Genomic DNA, 20,430 nt, shown 5'->3' on the forward strand with positions numbered 1-20,430 from the left:
AATGTCTTAAAATAAATATAATTTTTCATAAAAAACGAAAATGCAAGAAAAAATCTCAAAAATTAAGGTTGGTATTAATATTTAAAAATTATGTTGCTAACTTCATTGTTGCCAACTTCAGGTTTAACATTTTTTATTCAAACTTTTTTGTTTATCGAAATAAAAGCGTCATGTTTGGGCTCATTTGAAAGGTTATTTAATGAAGATTATAAATACATCAAAATTAAAATTGACATTAACACCATGAAGTTGTCAAACTTTGGTTTGAAATGTCAACCTCAATTTTGACGTATTTGTAATCGTCATTAAGAATCCTTTGAAATGAGTACCAACACGACATATTTAATTTCAATATTAATGAAATTATGGTCAATTTCCGGTTTGAAATGTCAACGTCAATTTTAACATATTCGTAATTTTATCAAAATGTCTTAAAATAAACATAATTTTTCATAAAAAATGAAAATACAAGAAAAAATCTCAAAAATTAAGGTTGGTATTAATATTTAAAAATTATGTTGCTAACTTCATTGTTGCCAACTTCAGGTTTAACATTTTTTATTCAAACTTTTTTGTTTATCGAAATAAAAGCGTCATGTTTGGGCTCATTTGAAAGGTTATTTAATGAAGATTATAAATACATCAAAATTAAAATTGACATTAACACCATGAAGTTGTCAAACTTTGGTTTGAAATGTCAACCTCAATTTTGACGTATTTGTAATCGTCATTAAGAATCCTTTGAAATGAGTACCAACACGACATATTTAATTTCAATATTAATGAAATTATGGTCAATTTCCGGTTTGAAATGTCAACGTCAATTTTAACATATTCGTAATTTTATCAAAATGTCTTAAAATAAACATAATTTTTCATAAAAAATGAAAATACAAGAAAAAATCTCAAAAATTAAGGTTGGTATTAATATTTAAAAATTATGTTGCTAACTTCATTGTTGCCAACTTCAGGTTTAACATTTTTTATTCAAACTTTTTTGTTTATCGAAATAAAAGCGTCATGTTTGGGCTCATTTGAAAGGTTATTTAATGAAGATTATAAATACATCAAAATTAAAATTGACATTAACACCATGAAGTTGTCAAACTTTGGTTTGAAATGTCAACCTCAATTTTGACGTATTTGTAATCGTCATTAAGAATCCTTTGAAATGAGTACCAACACGACATATTTAATTTCAATATTAATGAAATTATGGTCAATTTCCGGTTTGAAATGTCAACGTCAATTTTAACATATTCGTAATTTTATCAAAATGTCTTAAAATAAACATAATTTTTCATAAAAAATGAAAATACAAGAAAAAATCTCAAAAATTAAGGTTGGTATTAATATTTAAAAATTATGTTGCTAACTTCATTGTTGCCAACTTCAGGTTTAACATTTTTTATTCAAACTTTTTTGTTTATCGAAATAAAAGCGTCATGTTTGGGCTCATTTGAAAGGTTATTTAATGAAGATTATAAATACATCAAAATTAAAATTGACATTAACACCATGAAGTTGTCAAACTTTGGTTTGAAATGTCAACCTCAATTTTGACGTATTTGTAATCGTCATTAAGAATCCTTTGAAATGAGTACCAACACGACATATTTAATTTCAATATTAATGAAATTATGGTCAATTTCCGGTTTGAAATGTCAACGTCAATTTTGACATATTCGTAATTTTATCAAAATGTCTTAAAATAAACATAATTTTTCATAAGAAACGAAAATACAAGAAAAAAATCTCAAAAATTAAGGTTGGTATTAATATTTAAAAATTATGTTGCTAACTTCATTGTTGCTTAATATTTTCTATTCTAACTTTTTTGTTTTTCGAGATAAATACGTCATGTTTGAGCTCATTTTAAAGGTTATTTAATGAGGATTATAAATACATCAAAATTAAAATTGACATTAACACCATGAAGTTGTCAAACTTTGGTTTGAAATGTTAACCTCAATTTTGACGTATTTGTAATCGTCATTAAGAATCCTTTGAAATGAGTGCCAACACGACATATTTAATTTCAATATTAATGAAATTATTGTCAATTTCCGGTTTGAAATGTCAACCTCAATTTTGACATATTCGTAATTTTATCAAAATGTCTTTAAATAAACATAATTTTTCATAAAAAACGAAAATGCAAGAAAAAATCTCAAAAATTAAGGTTGGTATTAATATTTAAAAATTATGTTGCTAACTTCATTGTTGCCAACTTCAGGTTTAACATTTTTTATTCAAACCTTTTTGTTTATCGAAATAAAAGCGTCATGTTTGGGCTCATTTGAAAGGTTATTTAATAAGGATTATAAATACATCAAAATTAAAATTGACATTAACACCATGAAGTTGTCAAACTTTGGTTTGAAATGTTAACCTCAATTTTGACGTATTTGTAATCGTCATTAAGAATCCTTTGAAATAAGTACCAACACGACATATTTAATTTCAATATTAATGAAATTATGGTCAATTTCCGGTTTGAAATGTCAACGTCAATTTTGACATATTCGTAATTTTATCAAAATGTCTTTAAATAAACATAATTTTTCATAAAAAACGAAAATGCAAGAAAAAATCTCAAAAATTAAGGTTGGTATTAATATTTAAAAATTATGTTGCTAACTTCATTGTTGCTTAATATTTTCTATTCTAACTTTTTTGTTTTTCGAGATAAATACGTCATGTTTGAGCTCATTTTAAAGGTTATTTAATAAAGATTACGAATATAATAATAAAATTAAAGTTAACTGAAAGTTTTTTTTAGTGGTGCGTTGAAGCGAGACAAATTTTTTTGTGTTAAAAGTTCCCCAAAACATTAAAAGATAAGAAAATTTGGAAGGAGTGTTGCTAATCAACGTAAAAAGGAAAAAAATGAAAATTCTATTTGCCGAGGACATCAAAGGACACGACGGCTTTCGTTGCCCTCTCGTTAGTGCCCCCCCGTCTTCGGTAGGGGGGCCGCCTGGAGGCTGTCGAGAAAGTTGGTGTGAAGGTACAGGTGCGAAAATCGTTTGCGGTGTTTATTCGCTTCTCAACGGGGGGGAAAGCAGAAAAATGATTTTCTGAAAATTCTAAAATTATTACTTCTTTTATGATTCAAAAGTATCAATTGAAATTTGAAATATTTTTTATAAAATTGTATTAAAGAATGTATTTTCTTCAAAATTGGGAATAATGAAAAAGATGGTATAAAGTTGGGTAGAGAAAAAGATAAAAATCTATTAAGAAAAGGGAAGGAAACGTTTAAACGACCCTGGAGAGGTTAAATATTGTACAATTATCGAAACCTTCCTTCTTTCTTTTCTTTATTTTTGGACCAACGTTGATTAAATTGTCTTTGTAAATCTTATTTTAATTTGATTTTCCCCACAATTTATCAATTAAACAAATAACAATTCATTCAGATTATTTTAATTAGTTTTCAATGTCGATACAATTCAGATAAAAAAATGATCGAAATCTTTCGATTAATTACATTTTAAAATCTGAAAATCTTCAATACCTACTCAATTCGAAATTGAGTGTTGATTGACGTAAACATTTTTTTCCTAATCACTTTTATTTCGCGTTGATCGAAATTTCAAAATAATAATATAATACCCCCGGTAAAATCTCATAAATAATTTCGGGAAATTAATATTTGTCAAGCGAACCCGCTACTGTCACAGCGCTTTAGCTACCGCATTTTGCCATTAAACCTTTTTGGAAATCGCCGTTCCATTTGCGAACATTTCCCAGCTACGTTATTAGAGGGCAATCGATGCGTGCTTGTGTACCTGGGACGAGCGCGTATTATTTGATTAACTTTTAAAATAAACGCTAATGCGTTGCCGTGTTCGACGAAATTAGCCGCCACTTCCGGACTTGAAACCCGGCGCCAAATAACGCGATTATAGCGTTTATTTTTGGAAATTTCGAATAATCGTATTAATTTTAATGGGTGTTTCAATCAAAAATTTGATTATTTTTTAAATTCTATAATATATTCAAAAAAGATCTATCCTGGGACAAATATAGTATCACCTTAGCCAGAGATGCAAAAGGGGCTTAGTAATGTAAGGCCCACCTTTACCACCTCTTAATAAATTTATCTAACTGATAAATCCAGCTTAAACCTGCTCTAACCAGGGCAACTATTCCTAGACTAAAACTATAAAGGATACACAAACTACTAAACAAGATCAAATATGATATGCGAAAACTAAAAGATCCGAACAACAAGGCAGAAGTAAGACACTTGGCAGAACACACACAAGACGAAAGGAGCAGCGGAGATGTGAGTTTAGAATTTGAAAAGCAAAGATATGTAAGCAAAAAATTCTTAAAACTAGTCCAAAACATCGGACGAGATACGTAGATGACAGATTAAAGAAACAGCTCAAATCCAGAACAAGATGTAAGTTGAAGGACAACCATGGAAAAGTAATCAAAGACAAATAAGTAAATACAGGTGTCCAGAAATGACGTGTACAACGGAAAACCACAAATACCTTGACCAAAAATATGATGATTTAACTTAACTTATCTATATTCAAAATTGCTTAGTTTAGTCGCTTTGAAAATTCATGATGAATCAAAGACAAAACACAAAACGAAAAATACGAATACTGCTGTCAAATTTAAATGACAAACTGTTTTTGTTTTAAATGAATTATACCTAGCCAACTATTAAAAAAAGTTTTTAATTACCTTGCATCACTCATTCGCGCTTGTAGGGATTTACAAAATATTTTATCTACGACTGCTTGGATAAATCATCATTACCGCACTCATTTGAGGTGATTTGAGTTACGTAATGAAGTTCATTACCGCACTGGTTTCACTACGTAACGCATTTTTAGCCTAATCAGAACAGACTTAATTTATTGAAACCAGCAACAATACAAAAGAAAAAGTGCTATCTACTTACAGAGAAACAATACTATTTATTATAAACATTAATTGTTATGTTTTTACATTTCAGAACACTTATTCCAGATAAGTAAACATGTTGTTGAAACTGACAATTCAAAATTGTCAACAATCATTTCAAAATATTTTTATAAATGTCAAATAGACTTTTCTAAAGAAATTGATTTTTTAGTAATTTTTAACAGTCGTAGATAAAATGCTGTATATCACACGTGGGCTAGAGCATAATTACAGTACTCGGTCTACGACCTCGTAGTGCAATTCTCCACACTCGTACAGTAATTATGTTTCTAGCCCACTTGTAATATAAATAACTATTTTTGTGGCTAAACCGTTCACCCAACTGAAATTTTGTAAGAGAGAGAATAGTTTCTAAATTAAAGTAACTATTCAGGAAAAAAAATGGTATTGTTTGTACAGCGGGTTAAAAAGATATGGTTGCATAATTTATTGTTACAAAGTTTTTAAATACCCTATAATTTTCGAAATTAGAGTTTATTCCACTAATAGCTGTAGTCTACTGATACAAATGCGTGACTAAAAAATGAATAAAATCCATCGAGGACCCTCTAGCGACTAAACTAAGCAATTTTGTATATAGATAAGTTGAGTTAAATCATCATATTTTTGGTCATGGTATTTGTAGTCTTGCGTTGTACACATCATTTCCGGACACCTGTATAATAAACAAATGGACAACTTCATGGTGTTCTTTCATGATGTATTCTTTAATAAAAAACACTTTAAAATCAGTCCAAAAAAGACGCACTTATCTTAAAAAACAAAAAAGTTAGTATATGTATATTTTTTTTTATATTTCCGGACACCTGTATATTAAAAGACGCACGACTACAATGGGAAATAGATTAATCAGGGCTTGCGATCACTGCTAAAGAAGACAAGTATGTTCAAGTCCATCTCTGAAACGGACGAAATATCAAAGAAGTATCAAATGTCAATCAACTCTGACAAAAATATAGGTCAATTTTCTTTTGAAACCTCAATTATAGCATGAAAGAATGTTAGGATAGGTCAGTTTTCTTTTGCAACCTAAATTATACCGTGAAGACACCGTAATTACAACCTGAAGGAATATTAGGGCAGGTCAGTTTTCTTTTGAAACCCCAATTCACAAATTTGGAGCTCTCTCGCTAAAAAAATCGTTTAAGAAAGAAAGAAATGTTTTATACAAAGGTTGTTTGCCTCACAACATTCTATAAAGTAAAATTGTTTTCATTTATACCGGGTGTTGTTATTTAAACTTGCCCGGAAAGTATGTAATGGATCACCCTGTATATTTTATCATATTATGAATGAAACAAAATTTGTTTATCTAACGGCATATGTTAATAGTTAATGAGAGAGTCAATTATTTTTTCAAAATACTAAATTTGAACATATGACAGACTTAACATAAATTAAAGGAACCTTTATGGACAGTTCAATCAACATATAAAATACAGGGTGTTAAAAATAATGTTAAAATACAGTTAATTTCACTTAAGATGCAATATACAAAAATATATTTCCATAGAATCCAGGGCGTACCTACTTACTTTGTCCCACATAAAATGGAATAATTTGACATTACAGTAAAACCTCGATATAACGGATGAATATGGGGAATGAACTGTTTCAGTAAGTAGCTCAATAAAAATATACAATAAACAAGCGCTGAATAACAAATAAAACTAGACTAACACTAGGACTAGAACTAACATTAGAACTAGAAACATTCCGTTTAGCCGTGCGTTTCTTAAGACAGCTGAACCTGAATGTTTCTACTTCTAAGTCTAATGTTAGTTCTAGTGACAATGGTAGGTAGCACTAGTTAGCATAAGATATCACTATATTACATATTTTTATTGCACTAAAACTAGAACTAACACTAGATCTAGAACTAGAAAGCTTCGGGTTAGTGTTAGTTCTAGTTACAATTGCTATTCATCGCTAGATTGTATATTTTTATTCAACTAACACTAGACCTAGAACTAGAACCATTCGGGTTTAGCCATCTTTAGAGACGTGTGGCTAAACCCAAATGATTCTAGTTCTAGGTCTTGTGTTAGTTCTAGTGATAGCCGCTAGTAATAAACCAGAACTAACACTAGATTTACAACTAGAAACATTCGGATTTAGCCGCACGTCTTTTAAGACGGCTAAACCCGAATGATTCTAGTTCTAGATCTTGTGTTAGTTCTAGTGATAATGTAAAACTAGAACTAATACTAGACTTAGAACTAGAAACATTCGGGTTTAGCCGTCTTAAGAGACGTGCGGCTAAACCCGAATGTTTCTAGTTCTAAGTCTAGTGTTAGTTCTGGTTTTGCACTAGCACAATCACTAGAACTAACACAAGACCTAGAACTAGAATGAGAGATGCATTCAGATATGGTTTTCGAATGATTCTAGTTCTAGGTCTAGTGTTAGTTCTAGTTTTACACTATCACTAGAACTAACACAAGATCTAGAACTAGAATCATTCGGGTTTAGCCGTCTGAAGAGACGTGCGGCTAAACCCGAATGTTTCTAGTTCTAAGTCTAGTGTTAGTTCTGGTTTTGCACTAGCACAATCACTAGAACTAACACAAGACAACTAGAATGAGAGATGCATTCATATATTGCGAGTTATATTAAATTCCCGGTATATTCAGAAATACTCTGTAAATGAAATAAAACTGAATAACATCCGGTACGCTGACGATACAGTCATTATGGCAAACAGTCTGATAGGATTGCAGCAACTAATGTACCGAGTAAAAGCTATCAGTGAGAAATTTGATCAAGAAAATATAAGCAAAAATATATTATGCAAAATCATCAACAAAATTCAGAGTCAAAATGGTGTCAATTTTTAGGAGCCGATACACAAACTACAAAAATTGGACTCAAGCATTTTAAGACGTGATTTTGAACAACAACAATAGAAGAATGAATGATAGCTTACATCCTGACCGGATAACCACTATAAGAAGAAGAATCACGTATGCATTCAACGAGTTAAGATTACTATTAAAGAATCAAACTTTAATGATCGTATTTATTTTTCCGAGAATCCCCTGATATGATTATTTATAAACATTAAGGAGTCATCGGATTTCTAAATAATCAACAATCCTTCTAGAAACAACTATTTCACCGCGTCATTCAAGAATCACACCATATTTTAAAGCGTCATTGAAACAAAACCTCCTATATAATATCAAAAAGGTGATTTTTTATGACACACACACCAAAAAAAAAATTGATGTGGCGCGATGTTATCTCCGTCCTTTTCGAAAATCATTCGAAATTGTGAGTGGAACGAAGAGGTGCGATTTGAAAACAAGGTGAGGGTAAAGCGCTCACGCGATTTTTATAAGAGCCCCGTGGTGGGGCGCAAAATCGGGCTACGAACGAAAGCGTTGGGAAGTTTGTCGCCGGAATTTCGAATTCAGTGCGACCCGCACCGCGAGACACACCGTTCGTTCCTTCATTTTTGAAAGGTTGTCCACGTGGTTCGCGTATTAAAAGAATCTATTGAGAAAAAATTTTTTTGAAACGAAAACACTTTTGGTTTCGTAATAATTTAAGGAAGAAGAGATAGTGATTAGTATGAATTCAGTCTTCATCAGGATTAAAAGTAGCTTTGCTATTTATTCTACTATTTTATTAACATGTAAGTAAAAAATTATATTTTATGAGTTAATAAAAATTTTTGAAAAATTATAAATTATGCAGAGATTAATAATTCATCGTAAATGAAAACCGGTTTTATAGCTGTCGCGTTATTATCCGTTTAATTTGTTGAAATATTTCTCCTCTCACATTTATTTATTCGTCAATTTATCTATTTAATTTATAACAATAAGTATTGTAATTAAAGTAAATAAATTCGATAAACATTTGCATAAAACTCACACACGAGGTAATAAAATGTAATTTGATCAATTACGAAGAAGTTCTGTTACAAATTGGTGTTAAAATATTATTGGTAAAAAATTTTTTCCTGAAGATTATTAACAATTAATGAAACCGGTCGATGGAAGTAATCTCAATACATAACATATTAGCGCAATTTTTTTTATTAATATTATGTATTAATGTTTTTCTATGTAAGAAAAACGTAAAATCGTTAAAAGAAAATCTGCATTGCAAATGCGCGTTCGTTCTGACGTGAAAATGAAACATCAAAAGGAAAAACATTAACTCTGTAATCCTCCGCGATCTGTTTTGTTGATGTTTACTTCGTAATACTAAATAATTGTTATTGTAAATGTTACGGAAAATGTTTTTAGAGAGTTAATATTACTTATTTAATTATTTTTGTTTATTTGAGAATAACACAAAAACAATTTTTTGTTTCTTATTTTTTTATCATACTTCATATTTATTTTATTTATTTAAAAAAAAATTTCAATTGACATTACATAACCGTTCGATAAAATATCGTGTAATTTGAAACTCATCCTCTTTCGATATAAATTCCGATTTAAAGCGGCGATATACACTGAATTTTACTTAAAATGGAATATACAAAAATATATTTCGTATAGTTCTAAGTCTAGTGTTAGTTCTATTTTTGTACTAGCACTATCACTAGAACTAACACTAGACCTAGAACTAGAAGCATTCGGGTTTAGCCGCACGTCTCTCAAGACGGCTAAATCCGAATGATTCTAGTTCTAGGTCTAGTGTTAGTTCTAGTTTTGCTCTAGAACTAACACAAGACCTGTAAGTAGAATCATTTAGGATTAGCCAGACGTCTCTAAAGACGACTAAACCCGAATGTTTCTAGTTCTAGATCTAGTGTTAGTTCTAGTGATAGTGCTAGTACAAAAATAGAACTAACACTAGATCTAGAACTAGAAGCATTCGGGTTTAGCCGCACGTCTCTCAAGACGGCTAAATCCGAATGATTCTACTTCTAGGTCTAGTGTTAGTTCTAGTTTTGCACTAGAACTAGAACTAACACAAGACCTGTAAGTAGAATCATTCAGGTTTAGCCAGACGTCTCTAAAGACGACTAAACCCGAATGTTTCTAGTTCTAGATCTAGTGGTTGTTCTATTTTTGTACTAGCACTATCACTAGAACTAACACAAGACCTAGAACTAGAAGCATTCGGGTTTAGCCGCACGTCTCTCAAGACGGCTAAATCCGAATGATTCTAGTTCTAGGTCTAGTGTTAGTTCTAATTTTGCACTAGCACTAGAACTAACACAAGACCTATAAGTAGAATCATTCAAGTTTAGCCAGACGTCTCTAAAGACGGCTAAACCCGAATGTTTCTAGTTCTAGATCTAGTGTTAGTTCTATTTTTGTACTAGCACTATCACTAGAACTAACACAAGACCTAGAACTAGAAGCATTCGGGTTTAGCCGCACGTCTGTCAGGACGGCTAAATACGAATGATTCTAGTTCTAGGTCTAGTGTTCGTTCTAGTTTTGCACTAGAATTAGAACTAACACAAGACCTATAAGTAGAATCATGCAGCTTTAGCCAGACGTCTCTAAAGACGGCTAAACCCGAATGTTTCTAGTTCTAGATCTAGTGTTAGTTCTATATTTGTGCTAGCACTATCACTAGAATTAACACAAGACCTAGAACTAGAAGCATTCGGGTTTAGCCGCACGTCTCTTAAGACGGCTAAATCCGAATGATTCTAGTTCTAGGTCTAGTGTTAGTTCTAGTTTTGCACTAGCACTAGAACTAACACAAGACCTGTAAGTAGAATCATTCAGCTTTAGCCAGACGTCTCTAAAGACGGCTAAACCCGAATGTTTCTAGTTCTAGATCTAGTGTTAGTTCTAATTTTGTACTAGCACTATCACTAGAACTAACACAAGACCTAGAACTAGAAGCATTCGGGTTTAGCCGCACGTCTCTCAAGACGGCTAAATCCGAATGATTCTAGTTCTAGGTCTAGTGTTAGTTCTAGTTTTGCACTAGAACTAGAACTAACACAAGACCTGTAAGTAGAATCATTCAGGTTTAGCCAGACGTCTCTAAAGACGACTAAACCCGAATGTTTCTAGTTCTAGATCTAGTGTTAGTTCTATATTTGTACTAGCACTATCACTAGAACTAACACAAGACCTAGAACTAGAAGCATTCGGGTTTAGCCGCACGTCTCTCAAGACGGCTAAATACGAATGATTCTAGTTCTAGGTCTAGTGTTCGTTCTAGTTTTGCACTAGAACTAAAACTAACACAAGACCTGTAAGTAGAATCATTCAGGATTAGCCAGACGTCTTTTAATCTTAATTTAGGTACTTTAGTTTAATGATTAAAACATTTTAGTATTTCTCAAAAAGTTTTTACTTTTACATACATCCTGTTTTAATATTTATGTAATTATTAATTTATTTAACAAATACTTTAAAAGGGTATTTACAGGTCACAAGGGATTAAGTAAGTTTTATTTAAACAGTGGTTCATAATTTATTCATTAATTATTAATTTATTTTATTTTCGGCTTGTGAAAACACTAAAAGATTCATGACAACGCTCTCAAGACGTTTCGATTTGAGGTTATAATTATAGAGTTACATCTCTTAGAAGAACACACATACTTTTTCGACGTGGCTATTTGAATTGTACAGCAGACATATTAAACTAATGCTATCTCTTTCTAACACATATTACTCTCTAGCGGTTTGTGAACTACGTATGGCATTTGTAAGAGCGGAACACGATGATTTACTGCCAGCTCTCGTGGCGTCTACTATAGAACTAGAATCTTTTGGGTTTAGCAGCACGTCTCTAAAGACGGCTAAACCCAAATGATTCTAGTTCTAGGTCTTGTGTTAGTTTTAGTGATAGTGCTAGTACAAAACTAGAACTACCACTAGATCTAGAACTAGAATCATTTGGGTTTAGCCGTCTTTAGAGACGTGCGGCTAAATCCGAATGTTTCTAGTTCTAGGTCTAGTGTTAGTTCTAGTTTTGTACTAGCACTATCACTAAAACTAACACAAGACCTTGAACTAGAATCATTTGGGTTTAGCCGTCTTTAGAGACGTGCGGCTAAACCCGAATGTTTCTAGTTCTAGGTCTAGTGTTAGTTCTAGTTTTGCACTAGCACTATCACTAAAACTAACACAAGACCTAGAACTAGAATCATTTGGGTTTAGCCGTCTTTAGAGACGTGCGGCTAAACCCAAATGTTTCTAGTTCTAGGTCTAGTGCTAGTTCTAGTTTTGTACTAGCACTATCACTAAAACTAACACAAGACCTAGAACTAGAATCATTTGGGTTTAGCCGTCTTTAGAGACGTGCGGCTAAACCCAAATGATTCTAGTTCTAGGTCTAGTGTCAGTTGAATAAAAATATACAATCTAGCGATGAATAGCAATTAAAACTAGAACTAACACTAGACCTAGAACTAAACCCGAAAGTTTTGTTCTACTGTTTTTTATTTATATTTATTTTTTTTGATTTCAACCTCAGATATTAACAAAATGTTAGGTTGTCTTTGAAGAACCCTTAAATTACTCGGATTAAAATTCAAAACACAATGAAAGAACAAATAAGAACGAATGAAAACGAATGAATTCACAAATAAACCGCAAAAAGACAATTTCCCTTGTATTCTTTTCCCCGCCCACCCTATTTTTCTTGCATTAATTATTGTGCGAGAAAAGGGTATTGTCTAAGGTTTGTACTTGGGTTGGGAGTTGGGGTTGGGTGTTGAGTCTCAAGACCGCGGGCTAATTGCTATTTATTCCGCGATAGAGCCCCCATTTTCTCCCCCCGTTCCGTTGTTCGCGGGGTGGTTTTGGGGAAAGGATAGAAAACGCGGCGGGCACGCGAAACTTTAATCATTAACGAGCTCGTCGGTAGTTTTACCCTATTGTTCGAATTTATTTCGACTAATACTCCGGGGGGGTTTGTTGTTTTCCCTACGGCTTCGAACTCTAACCGTCTGGAACCCCCCGTATTTTATTCATCTACATCAAGTAAAACTGTTGAAAATTATTTCACATCCTCGCTTGAACATCGAGAGATAGCAATTCGAAAATCAGCTTTCGAAAATGTAGATTTCATTGAGATTGATTCGGAAATTTTGCTATGAACGAAGAAGTTATTGAAATTGCATTATTAAAATTCCAAAAAAATATTATTTTCACTTAAATTAATTAATTCTTAAAATTATTTACGTAATTACTTTTGAAAAATACTAATTTAACGATTCCATTTATATTTTATTTTTTTCAAAGTAGCTAATGAATTCTTGGAAAATAAAAATAAATAATATATATAAAAAATTAGTAGAAAGTTATTAGAGTTATTTAATGTAAGCGTTAGTTTGGTGAAAAATAATTTATTTCGGATTTAACCGGTTTCAGCAGAAACTCATTATCAGGAGAATCACTATCATGAGTTTAAATAGTAGAAAATAATAAAGATTAAACTCAAACCAACCTAAGAAGAGTAGCCTGAAAAATCATTAGAAGAACTAACGCTTTAGAAATATACCAAGATGGAACCTTGCGAAACTTATAGTCTTTTGTAAACAATACATGAAGTGTTTATAAATGCAACAAATTCATGAAACTGATTCATAAAATGTATAACATAAGACTTATCGTAATCAGCAATCTGGTTATATACCGAGAGATCAAAAAAGCCGGTCCGCTAAAAACTACTTTCCCAAGCGCTTGATACCAATACTTACTCTCCTCGTCACAGCCTCCTCCCATCTTTACTTGTTTTTAATTTTCAACGTTCTTATTGGTCGACGAGGTGATATCGATTTTTAGTTTTAATGGTTTCGATCAGCTGAGCTCAGAGGGCTCAGAGTCGTGTTCTTGGTTTTGGCGTTTGGTGTTTTCAATATTTCATTATGAATTTATTGCGGTTTTATTTAATGTTATCTGTCTTTATTAAGACAAAAATTCGATTGTGATTTTTCTCTAAGGTAAATAATTATTTTATTTTAAATCGGTTTGGTATAAATTTCGTTGATTTATTTTTAGGTTAAATCATACCGTTCACCTTAGAAGAAAACAAGTTTCAAAGTTTCTTCTCCAATCTTATCTTCGAAATGGAGTAAAAGATCAAAATGGGGTATGAAAATATTCAACAAGTCTTTGTGTAGAGGAATTTAGGGAGACATGCCTGGAAAATGTAGTGAATTACCTTATGTCATGACATTAGGAAAGTTGTCAAAGTGCTTTGTTACAAGAATTCATTGAATAATTACATGATGATGAATTGGAAGAAGGATTATTTCAACATGACAATGCAACTGCACGAACAAACAAAAGATTCCTTCATTAATTTTATGATGATTGAGTAATCGGTAGAGGATGTTGGCCACCTCGCTCACCCGATCTAACCCCACTAGATTTCTTTTTATTCAGTCATTTCAAAAATTCTGTCTACAAAAACCGTTTACAGACCATAGAAGAATTGGAAGATGCAATATGACACAATGTTCAACAAATAACTGCAGAGCAACTTGTACAGGTCTTCGATAATATGAAAAGAAGAATCACTTTATGTTTAGAAAAGAATGGTCAAGATTTTGAATTCGTTTTATAATAAATAAAACTTCTAAACCTTTATTTTTATAATAAAATAAAAGATCTTTTTTTGATTTATGAAATAAATTAATTACAAAAGAATAGTTTAAAGGCTTTTCTTTTTATTAATTAATCCTTTTTAATTATTTTCATCATAATTTAAATTTACATCCACCAATCTAACTCCAGAGAGAATTTATTTCGAATTTTCTTTAACGAGAGTAACATTTTTAATTTTGTGCGTGTGAGTTTTTAAGGTTATGTTTACTAAACTAAAAGTTGCCTCCCATTTCCCCACCACTATTAAAACAAGTGGAAGGAGGGTGTGACCGCTGTGACGAGGGCAGTAAGTATTGGTATCAAGCGCTTGGGAAAGTAGTTTTTAGCGGACCGGCTTTCTTGATCGCATTGTATTAATGTTCCAATTAACAAGTTTAGTTGGCCAAGGTTTAACAGCAAATTTCAGCGCCATAGAAGAGAGAGGTTTAAAGACTAAGTTAAAACTAAGCCGCATGTCTTTAAAAACGGCTAAACCCGAAACTTTCTAGTTCTAGATCCAGTGTTAGTTCTAGTTTTACACTATCATTACAACTAACACTAGACCTAGAACTAGAATCATTCGAGTTTAGCCGTCTTTAGAGACGTGCGGCTAAACCCGAATGTTTCTAGTTCTAGGTCTAGTGTTAGTTCTACTTTTGCACTATCACTAAAACTAACACAAGACCTGGAACTAGAATCATTCGGATTTAGCCGCACGTCTCTAAAGACGGCTAAACCCGAATGATTCTAGTTCTAGGTCTAGTGTTAGTTGAATAAAAATATACAATCTAGCCATGAATAGTAATTAAAACTAGAACTAACACTAGACCTAGAACTAGAATCATTCGGGTTTAGCCATCTTGAGAGACGTGCGGCTAAACCCGAATGTTTCTAGTTCTAGGTCTAGTGTTAGTTCTACTTTTGCACTATCACTAAAACTAACACAAGACCTAGAACTAGAATCATTCGGATTTAGCCGCATGTCTCTAAAGACGGCTAAACCCGAATGATTCTAGTTCTAGGTCTAGTGTTAGTTGAAAAAAATATACAATCTTGCCATGAATAGTAATTAAAACTAGAACTAACACTAGACCTAGAACTAGAATCATTCGAGTTTAGCCATCTTGAGAGATGTGCGGCTAAACCCGAATGTTTCTAGTTCTAGGTTTTGTATTAGTTCTACTTTTGCACTAGCTCTGAAAGACACTGGGGTTAGGTTAGGTTGGGGTGAGTTGGGTTGGGTTGGGTTGAGTTGAGTTGCCCAAGGTTCAAAAGCAGATTGCAGCGCCATAGGAGAAAGATTGAAAGACTAAGTTTTCAATAGATTTGGGTCAAATCTTAATATCTACAGTTAATACCACACCAACCCAAGAACTGGTCAACATATTGAAGCTAGGTGACCATATGGGTAATCTTAGGGCAAAATATCTTTGACTGTGCCTAAATAAGAAATTATCTGGATAATACAGTGTGATGTCTCGACTTCAAACGAGTCGCTTCCGGCTGACGTTCAGCGATTAATATCATATCTACCTGAAACTGGTTATCATATTGCAGATGAATATGGAGATTCACCCAACTTATAGACATGGAACAATTTTAATATGCAACTGGGCTTGGTTGAAGTCAGAACCACTTCATTCCTCACTTAGCTTCTTATCTGCATTTGTCTTTTGCCATGAACATCAAGAATCTGAAACTTGAGGACATGAGTCTAAATAGTGGAGCGGCATTGGAGCGTAGCTCTATATGCAAGCCTTTAAGCAGTTGTCATATACAGCTGAGGCACTTTAATCAATACATCATTGAAGCAAATCGCTACTATAACGAAATATATCGTTATCGTAGAATTATGAAACAAATTTTCAAACAAATTTTTTTAATTCGCAATAAAATTGATTTTTATTGAATAAACGACGACTTCGATTCTCTCAAAAAGACTATCGTTTCGGTATCGTTCGAGTGCATACATTAACTTTGATTGGGAAACGGAGAAAATAAACTTAAACAATCTCTCGAACCTCTTCATATAGAACGAAGAGCTCGAGGAGGAGGTTGTATAGTAGGAAAAAGCAAAGAATCCAAGAGTCCACTTTCCTTCTATTCTCATAGTACGACGTTGGTCGCGCTTCCGCTACACAGCAAATAGAACGGCAATTTGTAAAATTGAAAGGGGGAAGTTTGCTGCCTCCCCCGTCCAGCTCTAAACTGTCTTTTAACCTTTTTTTCGACCCGTGCAAAATGAAGACTTTATTTATTTTGTTGATAGAGATAATGATAAATAACAGGAAATTGTTAAGAATGAGTTTTAATAGCTAGAAGGAAATTCTTTTTCGTTTTAGTTTTGTGCAACAACGTGCACGACGACAGCGACATTCGTATTTATTTTAAGCCCGGCTCGGTTCGTTTTAACTTCTAGGAATATCGCCCCGCACTAATTGGCTCTGTTCCGTTGCAAAAAAAACCGGGAGAAACCCCTCACCGACTTTCCTCTACTTTACAGGAATCCTTTCAAGTTTTTTTCAAAGACAACCTTCGTTTTTAAACCGACATTAAAAACAATAATGACAAAACTTGTACCACTTAGGAAACTAATTTGTTCGGAAACTTTTTACCGATCTATATTTATATTTATCGATGTATAAAGACGTAGAAAATTAATTGTACGTAAAGTTAAAAACAACCACGCCCCCATTACACTTTATTTTCTTTTTTTTTTTGAGATGACAATTAAAGTCAATTGAACAAATTGACAATAAAATCATGTTTTCAACGTCATTAAAGTCGGCGTGGATCGAGGATTCGACGGGTGCTTTTCAATTGTCAATTCGTTTCAATCAGCCTATTTCGAGTGCAACTCGTACTAAGCAAGTAATAGTAATAACGAAAGAATTTTGTGGCGTATCGTAACCGACCATAGTTTATTTTATTTCTAGTACGCGACAGATGCGTTTCAAAGGAGACGCCGACGGAGTGAGAAAGATAAAATGTTTGAAAAAAAAACTATCTCCCACCACCTTGTAACCGTTACTGAGTATCGTACGATGTTATTTCAACCAATAAGAACGACTTAAACGTGGGCTCGACCGTGTTGTGTCGACTACGTCACAGTCTAAAGCCTTCACCTTATACCTGTCTTGAATATCTATCTAAAATATCAGTGAATCTAAACATTTTTTTAAATTATTCTTAAAATTATTTCATTTTTAAAGTAGATTCATAGAGAGAATACGTTTACATCTCGACGGACCGTTCGTGACGTCACGCATGGATGGGCACACTTTGAATTAACTAATACTAGAATTACCATTAAATCTAGAATTAGAAATTAGAAACCCAAATGTTTATAGTTCTATTATGTAATACTAACTAGCGCTACCTAGCACTGTTACTAGAACTAACACTAGACCTAAAACTAGAATCATTCGGGTTTAGCCGGACGTCTTTTAAGACGGCTAAACCCGAATGTTTTTAGTTTTAGATCTAGTGTTGGTTCTAGTGATCAACTGTTACTAGAACTAACACTAGACCTAAAACTAGAATCATTCGGGTTTAGCCGGACGTCTTTTAAGACGGCTAAACCTGAATGTTTCTAGTTTTAGGTCTAGTTTTAGTTCAATACAAATATACAACAATCTAGATTATGTAATACTAACTAGCGCTACCTAGCACTATTACTAGAACTAACACTAGACCTAAAACTAGAAACATTCGGGTTTAGCCGAACGTCTCTTAAGACGGCTAAACCCGAATGTTTCTAGTTTAAAGTCTAGTGATAGTTAAATAAAAATATACAACCTAACGGTGAATCATAATTAAAACTAGAACTAACACTAGACCTAGAACTAGAAATCTAGTTTTAGTTCAATACAAATATACATACAGTGTGTCCCCGGATAGGTGAAACTACTCTTATAAAATGTAAAATTTTTTTGATATTAAATGTCATCTTTTGGGGTTCAGCCCTGCTTGGTTAAAGACTAATTTAGAACATATTTTCAAATTTTTTAAAAACAAGTGACTGTTGACACTGAAGCGAAAACTTTTTGTGTATCCGGTAAAGTACCTTTTCTGTTTACAGTATGGTAAAATGTTACTCAGAAATTTTATTCAGAATGAAAAGTTATGGCCATATGCAAATTTTCGGTTAATCAGTTTCATCATAATTTTTTTTCTTAGAGTGAATACTTCCTGCTGTAACAAATCTTTTGATTAAACGCCAACAAGTACTTCTTTTAATTCCAGTATTTCGAAATTTTACACTAAATAAAGCAATAACCACATTTATCGGGTTTTCCCCGGTTCCATAACACTGAATCACGTAAGCTTTTTCCTCTAATGTTAATATTGTATTTGTAAAACACTTTAAATTTACTAAATTACAGTTTGACAGATTAACAGTGACAGGAAAGCAATTTTGTTTTTCCATGGCAGTCTTTGTTAAAAATAAAATTGTTTGATATGAATTTTTTCAAAGTAGGCCGATCAATCCGAAAATTTGCATATGGCCATAGTTTTTCATTCTGAACAAAACTTCTTAGTAACACTTTCACGTGCTGTAAACAGAAAAGGTACTTTACCTGCCACAAAAAGAGTTCTTCTTTCACTGTCAAGGCTCACTTGTTTTTAAAAAATTGAAAATATGTTTAAAATTAGTCTTTAATCAAGCAGGGCTAAACCCCAAAAAAAGACAATTAATATCGAAAAAAAATTACCTTTTATAAGAGTCGTTTCACCTATCCGGGGACACACTGTATAACAACCTAGATTATGTAATACTAACTAGCACTGTTACTAGAACCAACAACTAGACCTAGAACTAGAAACATTCGGGTTTAGCCGAACGTCTCTTAAGACGGCTAAACCCGAATGATTCTAGTTCTAGGTCTAGTGTTGGTTCTAGTGATCAACTGCTACTAAAACTAACATTAGCCTTAAAACTAGAAACATTCGGATTTAGCCAAACGTCTCTTAAGACTACTAAACCCGAAACTTTCTAGTTCTAGGTCTAGTGTTAGTTTTAATTTTAGTTCAATACAAATATACAACAACCTAGATTACTAAGTAACGCTACCTAGCACTATTACTAGAACTAATACTAGACCTAAAACTAGAAACATTCGGGTTTAGCCGAACATCCCTTAAGACCCGAATGTTTCTAGATTTAGGTCTAGTGTTAGTTCTAGTAATAGTGCTAGGTAGCGCTAGTTAGTATTACATAATCTAGATTGTTGTATATTTGTAATCAACTGTTACTAGAACTAACACTAGACCTAAAACTAGAAACATTCAGGTTTAGCCGTCTTAAAAGACGTTCGGCTAAACCCGAATGATTCTAGTTTTAGGTCTAGTGTTAGTTCTAGTAACAGTTGATCACTAGAACCAACACTAGACCTAAAACTAGAAACATTCGGGTTTAGCCGAAAGTCTCTTAAGACGGCTAAACCCGAATGTTTCTAGTTCTAGGTCTAGTGTTGGTTCTAGTGATCAACTGCTACTAAAACTAACATTAGCCTTAAAACTAGAAACATTCGGATTTAGCCGAACGTCTCTTAAGACTACTAAACCCGAAACTTTCTAGGTCTAGTGTTAGTTCTAATTTTAGTTCAATACAAATATACAACAACCTAGATTACTAAGTAACGCTACCTAGCACTATTACTAGAACTAACACTAGACCTAAAACTAGAAACATTCGGGTTTAGCCGAACATCCCTTAAGACCCGAATGTTTCTAGATTTAGGTCTAGTGTTAGTTCTAGTAATAGTGCTAGGTAGCGCTAGTTAGTATTACATAATCTAGATTGTTGTATATTTGTAATCAACTGTTACTAGAACTAACACTAGACCTAAAACTAGAAACATTCAGGTTTAGCCGTCTTAAAAGACGTTCGGCTAAACCCGAATGATTCTAGTTTTAGGTCTAGTGTTAGTTCTAGTAACAGTTGATCACT

General features: G+C 32.7%; 1 protein-coding gene across 1 annotated transcript in view; it reads left to right on the top strand.

Moving 5' to 3' along the window:
• The first annotated feature begins 8,352 nt into the window (after nucleotides 1–8,352).
• The window catches only part of LOC111426613 (uncharacterized), a 43,581-nt gene continuing 31,503 nt past the window's right edge, over nucleotides 8,353–20,430 (top strand). Inside the window, exon 1 of the mRNA XM_023061221.2 lies at nucleotides 8,353–8,587. Coding sequence (XP_022916989.1) covers nucleotides 8,524–8,587 — 64 coding nt within the window. The 5' untranslated portion in view covers nucleotides 8,353–8,523. The remainder of the gene's footprint in view (nucleotides 8,588–20,430) is intronic.

The sequence above is a fragment of the Onthophagus taurus genome, chromosome 5 (assembly GCF_036711975.1).
Source record: "Onthophagus taurus isolate NC chromosome 5, IU_Otau_3.0, whole genome shotgun sequence".
Taxonomy (NCBI): Eukaryota; Metazoa; Arthropoda; class Insecta; order Coleoptera; family Scarabaeidae; genus Onthophagus; species Onthophagus taurus.